Source organism: Pseudopodoces humilis, chromosome 20 (genome assembly GCF_049639895.1).
Source record: "Pseudopodoces humilis isolate 2021_Gansu_Grassland_sample_001 chromosome 20, ASM4963989v1, whole genome shotgun sequence".
NCBI classification, from domain to species: Eukaryota; Metazoa; Chordata; class Aves; order Passeriformes; family Paridae; genus Pseudopodoces; species Pseudopodoces humilis.
In genome coordinates, this window is record NC_142219.1 from 3,119,462 (window position 1) to 3,141,116 (window position 21,655).

General features: G+C 42.9%; 1 protein-coding gene across 3 annotated transcripts in view; it reads left to right on the top strand.

Annotated features, from left to right (window-relative positions):
- Positions 1 to 17,371, top strand: part of MLXIP (MLX interacting protein) — a 43,753-nt gene extending 26,382 nt beyond the window's left edge. For all 3 annotated transcript variants that reach the window (XM_088064950.1, XM_088064953.1, XM_088064951.1), the window contains exons 7-17: positions 152 to 241; positions 826 to 917; positions 1,014 to 1,683; positions 4,537 to 4,658; positions 5,382 to 5,568; positions 6,335 to 6,459; positions 8,958 to 9,056; positions 10,178 to 10,305; positions 11,311 to 11,434; positions 12,063 to 12,192; positions 12,671 to 17,371. In XM_088064950.1, the coding sequence (XP_087921076.1) occupies positions 152 to 241; positions 826 to 917; positions 1,014 to 1,683; positions 4,537 to 4,658; positions 5,382 to 5,568; positions 6,335 to 6,459; positions 8,958 to 9,056; positions 10,178 to 10,305; positions 11,311 to 11,434; positions 12,063 to 12,192; positions 12,671 to 12,792 (1,889 nt within the window). In that variant the 3' untranslated portion in view covers positions 12,793 to 17,371. The remainder of the gene's footprint in view (positions 1 to 151; positions 242 to 825; positions 918 to 1,013; positions 1,684 to 4,536; positions 4,659 to 5,381; positions 5,569 to 6,334; positions 6,460 to 8,957; positions 9,057 to 10,177; positions 10,306 to 11,310; positions 11,435 to 12,062; positions 12,193 to 12,670) is intronic.
- The last annotated feature ends 4,284 nt before the right edge of the window (positions 17,372 to 21,655 follow it).

Sequence of the window (21,655 nt, forward strand, 5' to 3'; positions counted from 1 at the left end):
TAGTTCTGAAGAGAAGCAGATGCTCAGTTCCTTTCAGCAGCAGTTTTTCTGTAACATCTTAGCCAAGCCTGGCTGTGGAGTGTTTTATTCCTGTTGCTGTTATTATGTGAGTGATGGGAAATTAATCTAATCTGTCGCTTGAATTTTGCAGGACACTTAGGAAATGCTGACATGATTCAACCAGGGCTTATTCCTCTCCAGCCAAATTTTGATTTTATGGATACTTTTGAGCCTTTTCAGGGTAAGAAACATATATAGAGTTCCTTAATTTCTTAAATATTGCAGTGATTTATGAACTATGTTTTAAAAATGGTTAAATGTTACAAACATCTAAGGTTTCCCCATTTCACACTTCTTAGTGATGAAGACTTTTAACATTTTGTTGGTCTTTGAATGTTTTATGGCACTGTCGAGGATTCCACATAACATTAAACTATTGCTGACAAGTTGGATGGTTATGGATCGTCATAGAAGTAAAGAGCCATATCTATTTGCTGGCTCTGCAAGCAGTTTGCATCAGATAACTGTACTTGGTGGGACTCACTGAGGATCAGCTCTTGGCTGTCTGTGTGATGATCCCTTAATAGGACTGATATTTGTATTGTCCCAGTTTGCATGAAAGTTGAAGGAGTCAGCCCCAAAAGAGATCAGTTCCTCTGGAAGACAGCAATTCACTGCTCAGTCAACAGCAGTTGTATGAAGCAAAATCTCATGGTTTCATTATTTGCTAAATAATACTGATATTCCTGTGAATTTTGGGATCTAGTAATGCTGTATGTTGAATATGAAAAGTAGAAAATTAATAGGTGACTTTTCATATTTCAGAATTATTCACGCCCAGTCGCTCAAGTAATTATTTCCCTTCTGTGTCTGCTGTCAGCTCAGCTACCACAGACAGCAGCAGCCACTCCTCCCAGGTAAGAGAGGTTTAAACAGAAGGCTCTGACATGAGCCATGTCTTCTCAGGAGGAGTCCAGACATGTCTGAATCAGTAATATTTCCTTGTCTCTCAGTCTCCTGTCCTGCCGTCGGGTTCGTTGCCCAGCACGCTTCCAGCAGGGAACATCAGTGATGGACTGATTCCTTCCTCAGTACCTGCTCCTGTCATTCCTGATGTTGTTGCTGACCAGTGTTCCAGCATTAGAAGTGGTGGATCTTTCATCCAGCCAGCAGATTTCCCTCCTGACTCGTCTCTCAGTGGGCCACAAACTTTTATGTCGGTGTTCCAGGCGCCCCTGCCATTGCTGCAGCCCACAAGCCCACAGCAGCAGTCCCCGCTGCCCACGGTGCCGCTGAGCTCCAGCCTGAGCCCCGCGCCCGCCGCCTTCGCTGCTCCAGAAACCCCGAAGTTTGGGCTCTGTGAATCGTCAGTCACCACTCACACGGCTTCTGCCACGCTCACCCACAACGCCCCTGCCACCACCTTCAGCCAGAGCCAGAGCCAGAGCCTGGTCCTGGCCACGCAGCAGCCGGGGGCAGGAGTGCCTTGTAACCTGGCCTTCCAGACTGCTGTTGTGCAGGGGCAGCCCCGGCCCCAGCTGCAGTCCCAGCTGACATTTGCACTCCCCAAACCTGTTCCTCTGGCCAGTGCTGGGACAAGGCCCAAACAGTCACAAAAAACAGTGCCTGCTCCGAAGCTTGAAACAGTGTCCTTACTGGTAAAGAATGCCTTCATCACCCCAGGTGAGGAGCACTGCGGGAGGATGTTTTGTTTTCTGAGTGGGACTAGCAGGGGGAAAAGACCTCCTTGCTTTTCTTGCTTTACATAATAAGTTAAAATAGAGCTTCTGAGTGTGTCCACAGAACCCTTGAATCCACTGGCTGAATGCAGTGGCTGCACTGTTGAGTGGGATTCTCTGGACTGCTGCAAGGATTGGAAGCAGTTTGGTTGAGTGTGAAAAGCTGACCTGCCACAGGGGGGGGGTCTCTCTATCTGTGCTGGGTCTCATCTGTCTGTGATGGGCCATGTAGCTGCACCAGCTGTGCTCCTGCCCCATAGAACTTTAGGTGTGATGCTGTTGTGATTAACTGTCCCTCAGAGCATTCAGCCCCAGTGGAGGAGGAGATTCTCTTGAGGGAGCTGGAGATCTTTGTCTCAAGCAGTCTAGAGACCCTTAAGATGCTTTAAGTCAGGAGCGGATTTCAGGTCAGGGTAGGAACAACTGGGACTTCCACACTGGGTGGGATTTGGAGCCACAGGTGCTGCACGAGGCAAAGAATAATAAATATAATAAATAATTAAAATATTAAAATAATAATAAATATAATAAAGATAAGGAGCAACAATTTTACTTGAGGTGGTTCTTGTAGGAAAGCTCAAGGCTGGAGCAGGACAGGCAGAATGCTTTCCTTGGGATTATTGCAGTCTGTTTTTAGACTTGTGTTGGCTGGGAGCCAAGTGACTTCAGCCACTTGAAATGTGCAACAATAATTCAAGAAAAAGCCTGCCTGGAGGAGTAATGTTAAACAGGCTTTACTAGGGAGTAGGTGTGTCTGCCAGGGCCTGATAGTGAGGTTACCCACCAAAAAAAATCACTGTTCAGAAGAACCAGACCCAAGATGTAATTCTAGGATGTCACTAAGATTGATTTGGTCCACGATCAGTAGCACAAGGGTGTTAATGGCAGTGCTCCTGTCTATAGTATAAGCCAACAGTCCATGTACCTTCAGCAGTCAAGACATGCATTTCTCACCTAGTAAAGATTGTAGGCAACTCATTTTCAGAAAGTCTTTGTTCCTGCTTTTCTCAGTGCTTCCTGGGTTGTTCCTCACCCCATATATTACTTTCCCAGTGCTCCACCATTTACTTCTAGACTATTGCAACCAGTGGCTTTGTTGCTTGTTTAGATTAGTGGCATGTGTTTGGGGATCATGATATTCCTTAAACTGCTGGGACGTCAAGCTCAGGGGACAAATTGAAGCATTTATATAAATACTAGAGCTTTATTTTTGGCAATAGAATAAACATCAGTACTTGTAACTGAGGCATTTATGCCTGTCATTTGTGTTCAGGATAAACAAATCATCTCCTGACTGTAAAGCAAATTACATTATATCTTGTGTTAGAACTGTTGTGTGGTATAAGGACTCAAAAATCTGTACAGATTGTCTCACAAGGTGCAAGACTTCACTGCTATCACCACTTCACGAGAAATGTGCTGATTTTGAGAGGAAAGTTCTGCAAAACATGCGTCTGTAGGACAGAAACATGAATCATATAAAGCAACTTCTAAATATTGTTGCTGGTTGCTGTATTTCCTCAAATGTGGAAGTCAGAAAGGCCAAGGCTGTGCAATGGCATTAATGCACTGGTAAGAGTAGGCTCTTGAGGTCAATAGAGATGTCATAAGTCCAGCTGAACATCAGTGAACAGTGGAAGGGTTGTGATTTCAGCTTTAGATGTGGGAATGCTCAAAGAATGAACTCCCTGTGTCAGTGACAGAGCCTCTCCTCCAGACAGACCCACGCAAGGGCTGGCACAAGGTTTGTGCAATCCATAGGCCTCTTACAGAAGCAGTGCAGAAACTCCAGTTGAGTCAAAACACAATTGTCAGTCACAAGTGATGATGTCAAGGAGGGGACATTGGATAACCCTGCACTGTCTCCCTGTCTTGCTGTGTGTGTCCTTTTAAGATCCTGATGCTGAATGCAGAGGGGTGGCTTGGCAGGTGCTGAGCTGAACTGACACTTCTCCTGCATCATGACAAAGGAGAGCTGAACCCATACAGCCAAGAGAGAAGCCAAATATGTTTAGTTTGTTTTATCAAAATCTAGACAGAAGCTGTGTCTTTGCCTGATTCTTCCCTTAATAACAGTTTAGGATGGTAAGTCATATGTTCTGTCTAGACTGGGCAAGAACCATGTCAGCATGAATGCTGTGGCAGTAAATGCACATCTGCATTGGTTACATGGAGATCTTCACAGATTCATGTGGAGAATTCATTTGCTGCTGTTGCCTAAGTACTGCAGAACTCTTGGCACTTTAGCATATTTTATGGAATTTTGATGCTGATTCCCAATCACATTTGGTTGTCTTGTGGTTGTGTGTCATCTAAAGCAGCTGTAAAACCAGATAGTGAAAGAAGCTGGTAGGCTGAAGTGCTGAGGGAAAGCATTTAAGATATATATACAAGGAAGCATGAAGTATTGAGTCATTGACACTTCCTGGGTCAGCAGAGCAAGCCTGAGATCCCAAAGTGTGGATGGAAGAGGAGAGCTGAAGATGGTCCTCCTCCTGTCAAACACAGCTCTGACAGAATGGAGACACTGAATTACTATATACCTCTGTAAATTCACCTTGAAGCAGTGACAGTGATGCTGGAAAACTCAGAAATAGCCAGAGTGTCAAAGTCCTTTGTACTGGATTAAAGGGTTTGAGATTATTGAAAGACTGGTGGCATTTTATACTGCAGTGAAATAGTACCAAATAGAGGCCCATTGATCCATACCTGTGTTTAATGACAAGTTATTTCATACAAAATAATTTCCATCTCTTTTTTGTCTCATTAACTATTCTAACTGAATTGTGTTCTTCAGCTGCCTTTCAGGGACAGTCCAGAGCTGTGATTGTAACTCCAGCACCTTTAAAAAGAGAGGGGATTTTGACGCCAGCCACGTCTCAGTCTAATGTTGCAATTGCACCAGCTGGAATTGTCAGAGTAAGGAGAAGAAAAAAAAAATTATATATTTGTTTTCTAGGCCTGTTATTTGCAAGTAGTGAGAGCCATAATGTGCTCAAGCGGGTAACGAGTCCACTAAATCATCTGTTACCCAATGTATGCATTAGTGCATTCAGCATTATGTTTGCTTATTTTTAATGTAGGCACTTTATGGGCTTGGAAGCACTTTATAGTCTTGACAGGCTCTGTCTCACACAACAGTAAGATTCCAAGGAGGCCTGTATTCACAGTGCTGTGGATGGGGATGGTTGGTGCTTTAACTGTGCAGAAGCTGGAAGGAGCCCAGGGAGCTCACCTTTCCACTGCCATATTGGAAAACATGCCTTGGGTATGTGAGTGGGTTTCCCCAGTATGTTGTGTGCAGGAAGAGGGAGATAGATTTTAGTATGTTATGCTGTTGATGTGCTGTAATACTGCTTTAAGTTATGAAAGGATACTGGTCTCCTGCCAGAAGCCTGACTTTGGTGCCTGCCAATTCCCTATATATTAACTTTTGTTTCATGTCATCAGATTGTTAATCATGTATTAATTTGCTACTTTTAGTGAAAGGCAAGGTAACAAATCTCTCTCTCTTTTTCTCTTTCTTAATCTCTCCCCCCACTTTCTCCTTTCTCTCATCCCTTCTCTCCCTCTGCCCCCACACTGCCCCTCCTGCTCTCTTTCTCTCTGTTTTCCTCTGTGCTGTTTCTGTGCTGTTCCCAGGCTCCCGGGGTGACGGAGTTCCGTAGTAACATTCTGGTTGGTCCAGCACAGCGAGCACCAAGTAGTCAACAAAGCCAGTCCACAGTCTCGCATCTCTTCCCTCCTAGTGTAGTCCAGGATGTGTTGGTGAAAGGAGAGCACATCCCTTCCCACTGTAGCAGTTCACAAGTTCCCTCACCTACACCTAGTAAGTTAGAAAGCTGTAAGCATTCTCTCCCCTGCACATGGAAGTGTGTTTCTGTTGGGTAGGCAGGGTGTAAATGGGCCTTGAGGATCCCTAGATAGTTTTTGAAGGAAGAGCTTTTCAGGCCCTTCTACCCCACAGATTCAGTTGCATCCAGTAGTTTGCAATTTTTGTCTTAAATGACTGTGCAGCATCCCCATAAACTGTGATTTTGTGCTTCCTGTAAGTGGCTCCTTTCTAAAAGGATGTGCTGTCGTAGTCACCAAGAAATGAAAGGCATCTGTGTAGGAAGTGCTGAATAGGTTTGTTGTTCAGTGTCATAGCTCTGATTTTGACTGGAGGATCTCAGACACAATCCTCGTAGGTAAGTGCAAAGACTCCTTTTGCATGTGCATTGACAGAGCATTCCCTGGGCTGGTTCTATTGGTAAATGGCTTGTAAGTGTCACCATCACATCCCAGGCCTTTAGAGACAAACGGGGGAGTCCAGCAGGACGATGGAGTCACAGCCTGTGCATCCAACATGCCTTTGCTGAAATGTGTGTGTGTGAAAGGACTATTACATCTTGCTATTCAGGATGTATCATGTGACATGATACCCTAAGCTTTCCCAGCAGTCTTGATGTTTTCTAGCATGTGGTTGCTGCATCAAACAGTGTAATTTGGTTGCCAACTGCATTTCAGTTCAGTTCTGAGTAGAAGCTCCTCAGCAGTTACATTTGCTACAGAAAGTTGTTTGTTAATGTGTTGTGTTTTTTTCCTTTCTGAAGGCCGGGATTGTCAGAATTCAGGCCAGGCTTCCCCCTGCGCCTCTGAGCAGAGCCCCAGCCCACAGTCTCCTCAGAACAGCTGCTCAGGAAAACCTGCCACTGACCCTACTATGGCTGCATTTAAGGTGTGTGTCCTTTCCTTTGAGGGGCTTTTCTTCTTTGCCTTCATAGCAACTTTCCTGTCCTGATGTCTGAGCATGGACTAGAGAAAGCTGTGCTTCAGGACAGTAGCATATTGGTGTGTTGGGCTTAACTTGCTGCTGCCTTCATGCTGGTCTGCAATCCAAAATGTCAGACTCTAATCTACTCTGCTCCTCAGGGATGTGTCACCAGAGGGGCCAGTCTTGGCTGTACCTCTGCAGGTCCTTATGGTTGTGACAGCAGTTCCTGCTGTGGCTCACAGGAGTGTTGTGACAGGTGTCAGTTTACTTGATCAAAGGTTTCAGGCTTAGCGTTCTAAACCGTGGCTTTTTGCCATTGTTCTGTTGGGGCTCTTCAGTCTGCAGGGCTCTGGCCATCGCTGGAGGGGAAGTTCTTGACCTGCTGAGTTACTTACATGTCTCCAGTGATGCTATGCTGCTCCACAGAGAAGCAGCTCCACAGACTCTACGAGTTACACCTGTAAAACCCTTCGAGAATTACTGGGGTAAGAACTCGGCGGTCTAGAGATAGCACCCGAGCGCTGGTTGTACCTCACACACACGAGCTGACCTTGTCAGAACACTTTCTATGGTGGTATGAGAAACTTCTCCACAAAAACCCCATCAGAACAATCAGCTGTAACCCTCTCATTCATTCTATTATGAAAGGGAGAGTTACTTAACAGTTTTGCAAGCGCCAGCCCCCTTCTGGCCTGTCTGTCTCTGTGTACCCTGTGAGTTGGTGGCAGTTTGGATACTCCAGGGCAGAAAGGGAAGTTTGACACCTGCAGCCTGTGACTACTACTCAGGTCTAGATCTTTTGCAGAGGACAATCAGAACTGCCCCTTGCTGACCATGCTGCAAGTTTACTTGTAAGAGTTGACAGGGATTGGCTCACAAGCAGTGGATGCAGCCTGTTCTGCTGCTAGAGAGTAAGGTAACAAAGGAACAAATTTGTAGGGCTGCCTGATGGTGAGAGGTGGTCACTAGATGGAAGAGCAAGGACACAGCTGTGAAATAGGCTTTACAGCCATGTAAACACACCTGCTCTGACAGGAATTGCTTTGGATGTGTACTATTAGTAACTCTTCCGTAAGACAAGAGAGAAACTGTGATATTTGCCAGGCTCCAGATGTACGTGCTTTTGGTCCTCTGTATTGTTAGTTAAACAGTTTTGTATTCCTAGATAATGTGGTTATTTCAGTTTGCCAAAGCATAGAGGGCTCTGGAAATCTCAGTTCTGCTCATGAAACCTGCATTTTCTGTGGTTTTGGGCAACTACTTCACTGCTTTATTACATTGCTTTCCTCCGTTATAAAGTGGGGTGATGGTGAGCTGATGCCAGAAAGCCCAGCTCTGCCAGGAATGTGTTCTCAAAGAGCAAACTCTGTTAAAGAAGTTTGTTCATCCCGGGTTTCCTGTGGCAGACTCCCAGGAAAAAGCAGTAATTGAGTGGTGCAGCAATAGGAACAACTTGGGCTGGTGCTGCCAGAGAGGGACTCAGAACAAAGAAATCCCTGGGCTGTTACACAGTTATGGTCTCTGCACTTCCTTCACACACCTGGCACACACCTCTGTGTAGAGTGGGGATTTTTGGAGTCATATCTGGAGTCGTTTTGGCCTTCCTGCATCCTTTCTGTGTGTCCCTGCTGTGACACGTGTAATCATCCCAGGGATGATCCCTGGCTGTTCCAGGCTCCAGCTGAGCTGGGCAGGAGCCACAGGGCGGCAGTGTGGCCCCAGCTTTGGGAATGTATCTGCCAGCTGCAGATCCCTTTGTCCTCAGCAGCTCAGAGGCCTTGGAATAATCCAGCATTCCCAGTGCTGGAGCAGAAACTACTAGAGCTCCTTTTATAGCTTGGAAAGTCTTTTCTTTTTATGGATACCAGTCTTGGGAGCTCCTGTCAGTGGTTTATGTAGCTCCCCAGCCCTGGGATCCAGGGGCTGCAGGATCCTCCTGTGCCTAAAACTCCTGCCAGTTGTTCTCTTTGTTACTGATTGCGAGGTATTTCTGCCACAGGCTGGACCAATTCTGTGTCTGCTGATCTTTGTTCTTTTGTTAGTATAAATCCTAAATATTTTATTTCCCGATGACATAGCCAAAGCTGAGAAAGAGGTGTAGGGTGACCTTTTCTTTCTGCTAAAGCACTCCACAGACAAATAGCGTCTTTCAAACTTCTGAGTGCCTTGCTCAAAGTAACAGATCATGTACATACTGTGCAAGTCTAGAACCTCCAGGTAATACATCTTTCAGATTTCCTCTTTTACCATCCTGGCATGTGATGCTTAAAATAGGTGCAGATGTCAGAGGTGGGTTGGTCCATGAACACACTGTCAATTCATTATTAAAATTCTGGAGAATTGTTCCAGGGGAGACTGTGAATGCCAGCAAGTCAACAAAATCTGAATTTGAGTAGCTGAAATAGTCACTGCAGTAGGAGTAATGGAGAACAGCAGAGACTGAGCTGATTTTATTTCTGCAGAATCGAAGGATGAAACATCTTTCAGAACAAAAACGAAGGTCTAACATCAAGATTGGTTTCAGTGCTCTGAACAGCTTGGTGTCAGCCAACTCCAAATTGGTAAGTACTGCAGCAGCACTTAGAGTTTAATGTGAAATGTAAGAAAGAGCCATTCTAAAAGTCTTGTTAATAAAGGTAATCATTTCACTGCTGAGTGGTCAGCTGAGCGCTGCAGAACACACTGCTGGAACACAGTGGTAGAATGGAAAAGCTCAGCTAAACTGCTAAAATTTCCTACACCACTGAAATCTCTGCCTCCTAGCAGAAGTCAGAGGCATGGTCAGTTCAGATGATTTGGCAAATCTCTTTAGGACTCTTTACACCACCCAGCTGTCTTTAAGAATCAGGGCCTTTTTTCCCCTTTCACCTGTCTTTTGTGCATGGGTTTACAGAGAAAAAAATGCCCAACCAATTTTTCGTTGTCAAGTTTCTTTGTCCAGACTAAAAACTTACTTTGGCTACACTAGTTAACTTAGTTGACCAAACTGAAGTACAGATATATCTGCACAACAAAATTCTTAGTGACCTTTAAATACTGGGAGCTTTGAAACATGGAAAATAGGAAAGCTTTTGGCACAGCATATTGATTTGTTTATGCAACTTTTATAGTTTTATAGAAATTTAGGCGATATGTTGACAGAATTTCACTTCCTGACTTGAATGGCCTATTTTTAAAGGAAGTCCTCTTTGAAAACTCAGCTTTACTGAAATGTCTGGTTATTTTATTTCTCAAGTTCAGATTTTTAATTGGTTTCTCCAAACTTCAGGTTTCCTAAACTAAATAATTTATATTATCAACTTCAAGCAGTGCTTCCACCAGCACTATAAATCTGTCTGGAGATGTAGCACATCCTTCAGTACTTAAGTAAGAACTGTAAATATTTTTAAGAGGACAGATAATGAAATAAAACATTTAAAATTATTAAAATAGTTCTTTCACCAAAGTAGCAGACATGTAATTTATGGAAGAAAACAACCCCACATTTCTCTGTACTGGAGTGCGAAGAGGATTCAGAGAAACGCAGAGTTGAGTATCTGAAGTGTTTTGCTCTGCCTGACCCGGTGCTTTTACACACAGTGAAGGAAAATTAAAAGGTGCTGGAATGCAGGTTAGGAGAACAAACTCATCATGAACCTCAGGCTGTTACAGGAAGCGAGCTGTGTGTCTGTGTTTGGCCTAGATCAGCCACGCCATCACGCTTCAGAAGACAGTGGAGTACATCGCCAAGCTGCAGCAGGAGAGGGCACAGATGCAGGAGGAAACCAGGCGCCTCCGGGAGGAAATCGAGGAGCTGAATGCCACCATCCTGTGAGAACGGGGAGCTTCCAGGGATGGAGCAGCAGCTTCAGTGGTGCCTGGGCCAAACAGCAGGGAGTGTGTGCTCAGTGTCACACCAGGGAGCAGATGGGTGTTGGACACAACAGAGCTGCTGTGGGATGGGCACTGGTGCAAACTGTGTGGATTTTCAGCAAGCTCTGAGCATGGAATGCACAGCAGTGGCAGCATCAGAGAGGATGTGTCAGGTCAGAACAGTTCTGAGAAGAAGTCATTGAGGATATTTTTATAGAGCTCATTGGTGACTGAACTCTCACTCTTCACAATGGCTTTGCTGCAGTTTTCTTTTCGAAGGCAGTCAGTTTTTACAGAAAATTGTGATTGAGTACATAAGTCACAGAACTTGGGCTCCAGAAGTTTGCCACTGGCTGAACATAACTGTGATAAATCACTTCACCTTCCCAGTGCCTCAGTTTGCTCTGTGGGTTTATGATTACGTACTATTGCAAAGCATGTTGAGAAGTGCAGTGACTTTACTTCCATCTCCAGAAGTTTTAGGGTTAGGTATGATGTTAGAATTAGCAGTAAATCAAAATAGTTTTGTTTTTCTTACAAAATATGGTGAAGTCTGCGTGGTTTTATTTTAAATTTATCTGTTTCATGAGAATCTCCGTTACATCTTCTTCTGTAACACTGCTTAGGAGTACTGTAAATTTTTCCTTAACTCCTAATGTGCCTTGTCCTTAATGGATGCCCAGAATTACTTTTTTCTGTATTATACTTCATTTTTAGTTTTGTTGTTTGTAACCAGAAATGTTTGTAGCAGCTTGATAAATCACTTAGCTGCGTAAATATAGGCAAAATTGTTGGGAAAAGAGTTTTTATTCCTGACTGGAGCTGTTACACTGGTGTGATCATGCACTGGGAAGCCCCTCTGCCAGAGATACCAGGAATACACACTTTCCTCCTGCTGCAGTTTAGTCTGGAAAAGAAATGTCTCCTTTTTGGTGGGATTCTGACCTCCAAACATCTCTTCAGTTCTTGCCAGCAGCAGCTCCCTGCTACCGGGGTTCCCGTAACGCGGCAAAGGTTTGACCACATGAGGAAATTGTTTGATGAGTACGTGAGAAGCAGGACCCTGCAGAACTGGAAGTTTTGGATTGTATCCTTTTATACCAGCCTGATGAACATGGGCTTTGGTTGCTAGTACTTTTAGAGCCAAGAACTTGGGATTCTGATTCTGTGACTTTAAGCCAAGTTACTTAAATAGTAAATGTCCTCAGTTTTCATCCACATCTGCGTGTGGATATGGATTCTTGCAGAACTTGTTCACCTCAGCATGTGAGAGGTAACTGGAAAGTGAAATGCAATGCAGAGGCAAGGTGTTCTTGCTAGGTTATTGTACTGCAAGAAATCTTTTGTGGACTGCTGTAACTGCAGCTCTGGCTGTCTTTTGGGACATGTATATAGATAACAGCAAAGATTTCAGGGGGAAAGAAAATTACAGTTTCTGAAGCTGTTCAAAAACTTGCACATTCCCCTTTCTTTTTTTCTCTTCTGATCAGTGTGGAGGAATTTTGCAAAATACAGTGAATATCATTAGGAGCTAAGGTTCAATTTTTTCCTTAGTCTTAGTGTTAAAGATTTGAAAATCCAATTATTTAAACATTGCAATCCCTCTGGCAGTTGAAGTCCATTTAGAAATCCAGTGTTTTCTCTGCTATAGCCTTTCCCTTAGAATGTTTTAAACTCCCCCTTTGTTTTCTTCCTTGACATTTGATGGTTTACAGTTCAGCATTATTATTAAGCCATTGTTTGAGTCCTTCAATGGGATGGTTTCCACAACAAGCTTTAAGGATCTGAACGAAACTGCACTGGCTTGGTTGGACCAGCACTGTTCTCTTCCTGTTCTGAGGCCAAGTAAGTGAAGTTCCATCCAGCAGCTCTTCAGAACATAGAAAATATTATATAATAACATTTCTTTAAAGTCAGAGGACGGCAAAGAAAGCACATGATGCTGAATGTGACCTTCACTTCCTTTTTGTTAGCTCAGTGAAAAAATAAGAGCCTCTTCTGACTTTGAAGACAGAAAATAAAAATTGTTGAATATATCAGAATTTAAACAGTCTTTACATTTAAATTTCAAAAGCTTGGCTCTAGTTGGAGTACGTTTGGCAGTGTGATTTGCTTCATAATGAGGGAAGACCTCTGAGATTTGTATTCAGCTTTGGAGTGACCTTCTGTTTGGGCATCATTGCTTGATTCTTTCCCTCTTTCAGCAAGTATTTAATTTACGTTTATAGCTGTCAAGGGTGCTCTCTTTTGTAGAAGAAAGTTCAGTCAGATTAACAGCTTTTCCTGATGCTTTCCTGCCTTTTTCTTTTTTTTTTTTAAATAGTGGTGCTGAACACCCTGCGGCACCTGAGCAGGAGCACCTCGATCCTGTCGGACCCATCGCGGCTGCCGGAGCAGGCACAGGAGGCTGTGGTGAAGATGAACAAGAGAGCTGGGGAGACCTAACAACCAAAGACACTGAGGTGCTTGTCCCAGGGGTGGAGAACCCGCCAGGCCCTGCCTGCCCAGGTTCCTCCAGTCAGTGCACTTTAGAAAGGGTTCTCTCCATCACCCAAGACATTGTTCAGGGCACCTGGCCCTGCCTGGTGAAGAGGTGCAGGTGGTTCGGCGTTGTCAGAACGTTTGGGTTCCTCTCCACTGCTGTGCTGTGCTCTGTCACATGAGAAAAAACACCAAGCTCAGGTAAACTCAGCAGGTTTGAGCCCTGCAGGCAGCAATAGATCTCCATCAATGCATCTTTATGCAACTAATGAAACACCCTCAGTTCTCTGAAGTGTAAATCCTGTACATCAAGGAATGTGCTCTTCAAGGGGAAAAAATACTTCTGATTTCACGAAGCAAAATGTGCTTTTTATTTTGTTTTCTGGTATTCAGTTCCATGTGTTTTACTTGAATAGTGAAAATTGTTAAACAGGATCATATGAAAAACCAAAGGAGAAGAAAAATCTGTCAGTGATGTCAACTCATGGCAAAAATACTAGAATTAAAATCTCAGGCTGTGTTTTGTGTATTTTTATTTTAATGAGTGTATCATTGCATTTGATCAGTTTCAAGATGTGCTTTATTTTCTAGTAAATAAAGTAGCTGATTTTTATTTTTTTTATATATAGCCATTGCAAGGGAGTAGCAGGCTGTGCAGTAAGTGCAAGAAAGCAGTTTGAGATTGTATAATTTCTGCAATTAGGATAAATACATCAATTTTATATCGGTTTAATAATTGAACTATTTTCTTGCACTCTGCACAGTTCAGCTGCCATCCTCACAAAATGTGCACATAGAAAACACATCCATAGGTAAATGTAGTAGCACTTCAGAGACAAGAATTGAGTTTGTAATGTTAAAAATTTGGCTTTTTTATTATCTCAGAAGCTATATCAAACCACACAGACTTGCAGTCAGTTCTTTGCATCTTTGTCTTTTTTTGCTTCTTCTTTTTGCTTTCTGTCTGAAAAACCTGAAGAACTTTGCTAGTTTCTTCTGTGGGAGCAGCACTGTAGCAAGGACAAGGCACAAAAGGTGAGCCTCTCCCTGCATGGAGGGACTGAGGGCTGAAGGGGAAGGCACAATGGCCCATTTTTGTACCAACACAGCTTCCTATAGCTGTGCAGGCAGAGGGGGAAATGCTTTTCTGTTTTGTTTTGTTTTGTTTTTTGTTTTTTTTTTTTAAAGTAGATTTGACATAAAATTTGAAGTTCGTGGCAGGTATGAAAACCTGTGTCCCTGTGACAGAAGCAACAAAATTGCAAGTCTCAGCCAAGGAGTGGTGTGCAAAGGTTTTCTTAGTAATTAAATAGTGATTAGATTTTCTGGAGGGATCCATTCCTAGCTCTTTTATAATGTTGTAATCAGTTAAGCAATAATCTTTTGGATACATCTGGATAAGAAATGTTGAATATGTAAATCCTTTTTTGAATCAGTGCTTTCAATCCTCCCATTTCTATCACTAGTTGTGAATTTGACTCCAGTAAAATCATTTTACACTCTGATGAGCTGGAGATGTCCCTTATGTCCTTTTCTTGGTGGGCTGATCTCACTCTTTGTGTGTTAAAAACATGTCTGGGTTTCTAGCAAGAAAGCAGCAGGCACGCTGTCCAAGAGCTGATGTTTTTGCTGACCTTTTCAGATGAGCAGATCCTGTGATGCTTCCCCTGCAGTGTGGTCTCCTGCTTGTCAGCAGTGATGGTGTGTGATTTTTACCATTTCTGGTATCGATGATGTGGGAGTTTTGTCTCAACAAGCACAGTGCAGTACAATCATCCTTCAGGGCCCAGGGAGATCTGAGAACTGAAATCCCAACATCCCATATCTCACTGAATGGATTGGAAACTGAAAGCAACCTTAAAGGAACAGGGAGGGGTAATTTACCTGAACTGCCAAAAACTTTGTCCATTCACAGTTTTGATGGAAAACTCACCCATCAGATTGCACCATGAGCTGGTTACAGTTGGAGGGAAAGTGCTTGTTTAACAAATTGTGGTGCAGAAACAAACTCAAAGCACTATTAAGAAACTGCAAATCTTAAAGAGGAAAAAGAATAAATATTGCTTACTTAGGCAAGAGTGTAGGAGGAAGGAAAGGAAAAGTGAAAAGATACTTTCCACTAGTGCAATTACCAGAAATGATGTGGCTGCTCTTTGAAGCAGTGATTCAATATATTCTTGTCACCCTGTTATTGCAGATCAGAATTCTTTTATCAGTCAGCCTTGTGAGGAGAGTGATTTCACTTCATTTGGAAACACAAGAGGAAAAAAGATGGTTTATGTCTCACATCTGAACAGTAGAACCACTAAAGATTGGTATGGAAAGAGATGGACCACGTATGTATTAGTTCCTGCATAGTTTTCTACTTTAATTTATGTTTAAATACCTTAGTCTGTATTTCTTAACCATGGAGGAGTTTAAATACTTTATTTTTTTCAAAGTTTGGTAACACTTTCTCCTGTAATTTAAGCACTCTGATTTCCTCAGTGTCACCAGAGTAAGCAAGCCAAACACACAGTGCCTATAGTCTGCACAGAATTGCAGGTGCTGCACATCTGCCTGGTGCTAAACTTTTGGAGAACCCCCATATAACTGAATACAAATCGTATTCTGTCAAATCCAACATATTTCACTCCGTAAAGGAGTAGCTAAATAACTTATTTATGGCCTGTGATATGCACAAAGTCAAACTGGGATTGTCAGCTGGTTCCTTCTGACCTCAGATTGTATTAGCTGGTATATTGTAGATGGCCCTACCCCAAACGTAAGTTCTGGAGAACTTCGGCATTTTCTGGTGTAGTTATTAGTTTGTATTTTAGTTACTGGCCTCCTTTTAGCAGGAGGAGTAAGGGGTGAAGGTCCAGGAGCAAACTGGAGTTGAAGGAATTACTGAGGAGTAGGATCAGAGACAAGCGCACACTTCACCATGACAGTTTGATCTCTGCACAAAACCAAAGGATTCTTGGTTAATACCATTTGACCTGACTGGAATGTTCTTCCATGCTTTCCTAGACCTCTGGGGAAGGCTTCCTTGAATGGGGTTGCTACTAGAATGTTTCCATCTGTGCCTTAGATCTTGGTGTCATGTATGCATTTGATAAATCACAAGTCACCCATTGTTCCCCTTAAAATGATGCTCTGTGGAAAATTCAACGAATGGAGGAAGTGGGGCTTCCCAGGCTTTTTAGAGGATTTTATCTGTGTGGCATTACTGTGACCCTTCCACACTGAGGTTGTGAGTAACTGTGTCTGTGTTTGGAAAAAATTGCGTCTTTCCTGCTGAATCCACCCCTCTCCACTGCCATGTGCCGGAACACGTGTGCACACATGGATGGAACCTCTGCTCTGACAAACCCAGGAAACAGGCAAGGGCTTAAGCCTCTAAATCTGAAATGGCTTGAAAAGACAAAGGGCTGTCAAATCTGTTGAAAAACTGCATCCCTTTGTATCTTCAGGTATTTTTACATTCCCGTGTGTGTGTGTTTGTGTTCACATGTGGTAGAAGGGACAGGGACAGGTTAATTTAGTTTTGTTTGCTTTTAAAGCCCAAAACTCCAGAAAAGCAGTTTGAGGACAGGAGAGGGAAGCTCACTGCAGAAATGTTCAGTAAGATAATGCTTATTTGAAGGCTGTTTCACTTTCTTAGTTTCTGAAGTGGATAACTCTTGCCTTGATGTTGCCAGCTAGAAGGTACTGCTGAAAGTTGAGTGTGTTTTCTCCTTTTTCTATTTTTTGGTTCCTTTCCACCTTTATTGCATGGAAAACCACCAGAAATCAAAAGGCTGATGACATCAAGTTCAGGTTCTTTAGGGATTCAGTCACATCAGTCTGGAGGACTATGGAGAATTGTTGATAAATTTTAGGAGTTGTTTTAATTAGGTGAGACATTGGGAGTTTTTCTGTTACTCCTCAATTTATACATTTGAGTTTCAGAGGAGATGATTTGTTTTGGGTTTTTTTCTTTTATAGGACCCCAGTATTTTCCCACAATATTGGTTAAAGCTCTAGTTCTCTTTGGTTTCATTCGTGGTTGGATTTTCTGCTCATTTACTGTGTTAGAGCAGAAGTGGTAGAACCAAACTGTAGCTTCATCTGTAAAACTTGAGTTCTTCACTTACAGTAACTTCAGTTACAATGAAACACACCTTAGGTATATAATGGAATTAATTTCTAGCCATTGTCCAAACTTTTTATATCTGAACTTTTCCGACATGAATAGGGTTTTCAATCAAAATATATCAATGTTACAAGCAAGCCTTTTAACAATACAATGAATAAATTGATCGTTTATTTCTTCTAACCTTGTATTTAAATGTGTTTTAAGTGAATGGAATTCATTCTTGTTAAGAAAAAAGGAAAAAAAAAAGCTTGAAGGTATGAGGACTTCAGGTTGTGCTCTTGCTTTGCTTAGGTTTTCTGTTCTGTTGCATGACAACTTCTGTTGTGCTGTTGATATGTAGCACTTTTAGTAGGTCTGTTAAATTGTGCAATGCATTTTTTTATATTTACAACCAAAACAATAAAGGATATTTTTTGGAAGAAACTGGTTGTAATGCCTCTATTTTCTGACTGGAGGTGGGGAAATGGTAAGTAGAATTATTCCTACACCAGGGTCAACACCTGGCATCCTTTTTGCAGCTGTAAAAGGTGACAAGAGCTCGTTTCCCTGTGAACAGTGCTGGAGTTACCTTTGGATCTGTGTGTTTGGCATTCCCAGAGCATTGCTCTGTATCCTCTGTGGAGTTGCTGAAGTTTGGACACCTTTTGGGATTGATGTTGGTGTTAGACACTGAGCTACTTAAGTCCATTTAAAAAATGAAATTAATAAATCTGTCTTTATTGACCGATTTTTGTTTTTCCCTGGTAGGACACTCCAGCTCTCTGTGCTTCAGTTATCACCTCCCTGACATTTTGGATTTTCTTGCCCAGTGGAAACAGCAGTGAGGCTCTAGTTGAAGAGAAAGGTAATAGAAGAGTGAAAAGAGAGGTTTTATTTTAAAATCACCACATAAGTTTGTGCTGGTTGATGTTATCCTTGTGATTGGTGCCTTTGACTTGGTATTTCTGATGAGAACTTCTGATGAGTCAGGCCTGCAATTCTAGGAGGTACGGCAGGGTTCAAAACCCCTGAATTTAACTTTTCAGAAATCAGAAACTTAATCTCACATAAAGCATTTTGGTGGGAGTGAAGAGCAGTGCTATTTCAACAGTGATAAACCAACTCTTCAGCCTGCCTTCACTTGACCAAGCACTACAAATGCCAGAGTTACTGCAGGGATGCTATCAAAGCTCTCTGGGAGGAAGCTGTGCCTGCAGAGCACTCTTTCTGTACTACTGATTTAGCGGTGATTTCAGGGAGGCTGCTGTAACTTCAGCTGAGATGCCAAAAGAGTTTGTGAGGTGGTTTCTTTTTGTGGCTGGCTCTGCTAATCCTTGAACGCTGCCAAAAGTGGACCTACACTTGCTCTGGGGAAATGAAATCACTGCTGTAAGGGAATTGGCCCATCAGTGGGCAGGCAGCTCAGGGCTCTCTTTGTATCTAAATCATTGGAATGGAATCACTAGATTTTTATTTATTTATTTTAACCTATATTTACCCTCAGGACTTCATCTCCTCGTATTCTCATCCCTGAGCACTTTCTCCAGGAGGTGAGCAGACAAGGAATTGTCTGGGTTATTTGGGTGTTGGGGAAGTTCCCTGTGTGCAAACACAGAAGAGCCTGTTGTCATCCAGAGAGATGTTTAACATGTTCCTGTTTCGGAACAAGGTGTGTGCATCACACCCTCAGTACCTTTCCACCACCAAATGGAAACAAACCCATGAAAGATGAGACTCATCAAATCCCTGGGTCCTGCTGCTGCCCTTCTGACACTGCTTACAGAGCCCATCTGTGGCTCCTCCATCCAAACTCTTCATTCCTCACAGGTCTCGAAAGCTTTGTTTTCAACCAGGATTAATGGGGCACTGCTTGTCAGGAGATCTTTGCTGGTGACTAAATCATGATCACAGCAGAGATGCTCCCTGTGGCACAGGTATATCCCCCAGCTCGCAGCCCTCCAGAGCTGGGGAGGATTTATCTGAGCCCTGGTAACCCTGCACCACCAGGAAGGCCACAGGGCTGCAGGTGTTCTCACTGTTCTGCCTGGGGCTGGTGCCTTTTCCTCTTGGCAGAGACTGGTCTGAGTTTCCCCCCCACCTGGGGGAAGAACAACTCTTCTTTCTCAGGTAGCCCTTCTCATGATGTGAGTTTGGACAGACCATCTGACTCACTTTGACATCTTGTTAGTGCTGCTGAGGAAGCATTTCCCTTTCTAAGGAAAACACTTTTGTTGAGCCATTTATACATTTACAAGGCAAAACAAAAGCTGTGCATGGGAGAGGAAACCACAGGGAGCGGCCCTGTATAATCCTCTGGTTCAGCAAGGCTTAAGTGGTTTGTGTCAGTCGTTGACAGTGATGTTTAAGCCCTGGGGATGTGACTTTTCCTCTTTGGAGTGCTTTGCTGACCCCACCTGAAAAGCTGGTGTTGCTTCAGGCAGGTGTTGCTTCAGCCTTGGGGATAAGCACATCCCCAGGCAGTGATTTTTTTCCAACCACTCTTTTTTTTCTATTAAAAATGAAGGATATGAGGTTGAAATTTTAGCTTCTTGATGTCACTGCTATGTGACATCTCCAGAGTTGTGTCTGAAATGGGACCTATTTGGGAAGAATTCTTTCCCTGGCTCCAGCAAGGAGCTTGGTCCCTCTGTTCCTCTTGGGAAACTTGAGTGCTTTTCTAAGATTCCCTCTTGGACTTTTGGGGAGCTGGCAATGTAACTCAGTTGATATCAAACCCACTTTTCCTGGAGAAGTCTGAGCAGAACAGGGCCAGTGCAAAATATATTGTGAAAAAGAGTTAGTAAAAAGAGAATCCAGAAATGTTTGTTTTATTTAATATTTTATTAAGTTTCAGTTTCTAATCCAAAGATGGTAACAGGAAATGAGTAAAATCATTCATCTACTAAATACCAAATAGATCCCTTTCAGTATTAAAATATGAATAAATAAATATATAAACTAATTGCTTAAATAGATTTATAAAAATAGATGTGTTGTATAAATTCATAAATAAAATCCACTAGTAGAGAAGTACAAAATCAGCCTGCTGACAATCAACTTTTCTTTAGAAAAATAACTGCAAGATAAAAATATAAATAACATCAAAATGACTGAAATTACACTTTCCTGATTGCTTATATATGTCAGGGTTGGTTAATTAAATTACCTTGATTCATGTTAGTCCATCCTTTTTATGTGCTCTTGCAAATAAGACAGCATAAATAATTTTATAATAAATACAATCAATAATTTACCACATTAATCCTTTAAGTATTAAATTAAACTAGATGATATAGTTATAGAGAATAGCAAGTACATTACCGATGTTGATCCTGGCATCAAACTGATCCCATAACCCCTGACAAATCTCATTTAACCACCTCTCCAGCATCTTCAAGTTATTTTTTCATCCTGGCCTATCAAACTGCTGCTTCAGAATACAGGTTTCCCGTAAGCTGCATGATGTCCTCATATTTCTTTAAAACCCACCAGATGTAGGTTTTTTTGTCTGCCAGGCTCATGGTCTGGCCCTGGGGATACACCTGGGGCAGGTCCTGGCTGCTGCAGGTGTAGAAGGCAGTGCCTTGGCTCAGCGTGGTGTTCAGCTGGTTGAGGTTGGCCTTGACCACGTCTTTGGAGCTTTCGGTGCAGATGGTTTCTATGTCCCCTTGCAGGGTTTGCACAGTGTTGTGGATGTGGTGCAAAGCACAGCAGCTTGCCTGGAAAGCTGCACATTTGGGTATTCTGTCTGCCATGGCTCTGGCTTTGGACATAACCCTCCAGGGCTCAGGGTGGAACGTTGCAGAGATACACTTGTGCTGCGGGGAAGAGGAGAGAGGAGTTGTTAATCCTTCGGTTTCCCTTTCTCATTTGGGGTTTTTGGTTGTGGTTCAGTCGTATTAACACCTCCATCCCTCTGATCAAGCAGGCATTGCACTGAGTGTGCAGTTCCTCTCCCCATGCCTTGCTTGCCTTGGTTCTCAGCTTTTCTAGACCTTGGGTTCTATTCTTTGCTGTAGGGGAAAAATTTACCTATTCCAGAGATCTGTTTTGGCCTGTGTGTGTTTTCATCTGTTTTGGGAGAGATGGTTTTGATTTCAAGAATGAATTCATAGGAAATGCCAATGTTGATTTTTATCAAAATACTCTTGGAAACACAGTCCCAAGGACTGAACTTTGTCTGAGGCATTTACACCTCGGTTCAGTGATCATTTTGCCTGTCTAAGGAAAGGATGGGTGAGCAGGGTATTCGGCAAAAGTGCTCAAGCTTTAGGGTCAGACTGAATGGCAGAGCAATTCTCACCATGTTTCCAGTGCTCTGACTGAATTCCTGCAGGAAGATGCCCAATGGGACTCAGGAGACTGAGAAGGAACACTGGGAATCAGGAAGATCCCAGCTGGCAATGAGCTGAGGTAGTCACCCAAGCTCTCTTGCTCCAGCTGCCCTTGCATAACGCAATTAATGCTTTTCTTCTTGCATGAAATACAGAGAAGAGCCTACTGTAAGTTTTAACCCAAACACTTATTTTCTGGTGGTCTTTCTAGTGTTTTATAATAATTCAAGAGGTTTCTCCACAGACATAGGCACAGCACATGGAAAATGGTGCACTTACATAGAATTCAAACAGCTCGTGAGCTTTCTGTTGTATTACTATGGCCAAGGTTGGTATCTCCGTAGTGAAATGATTCTGCCTCTGTCCTGTAGTCACTTTGCTTTCTGATGTCTCT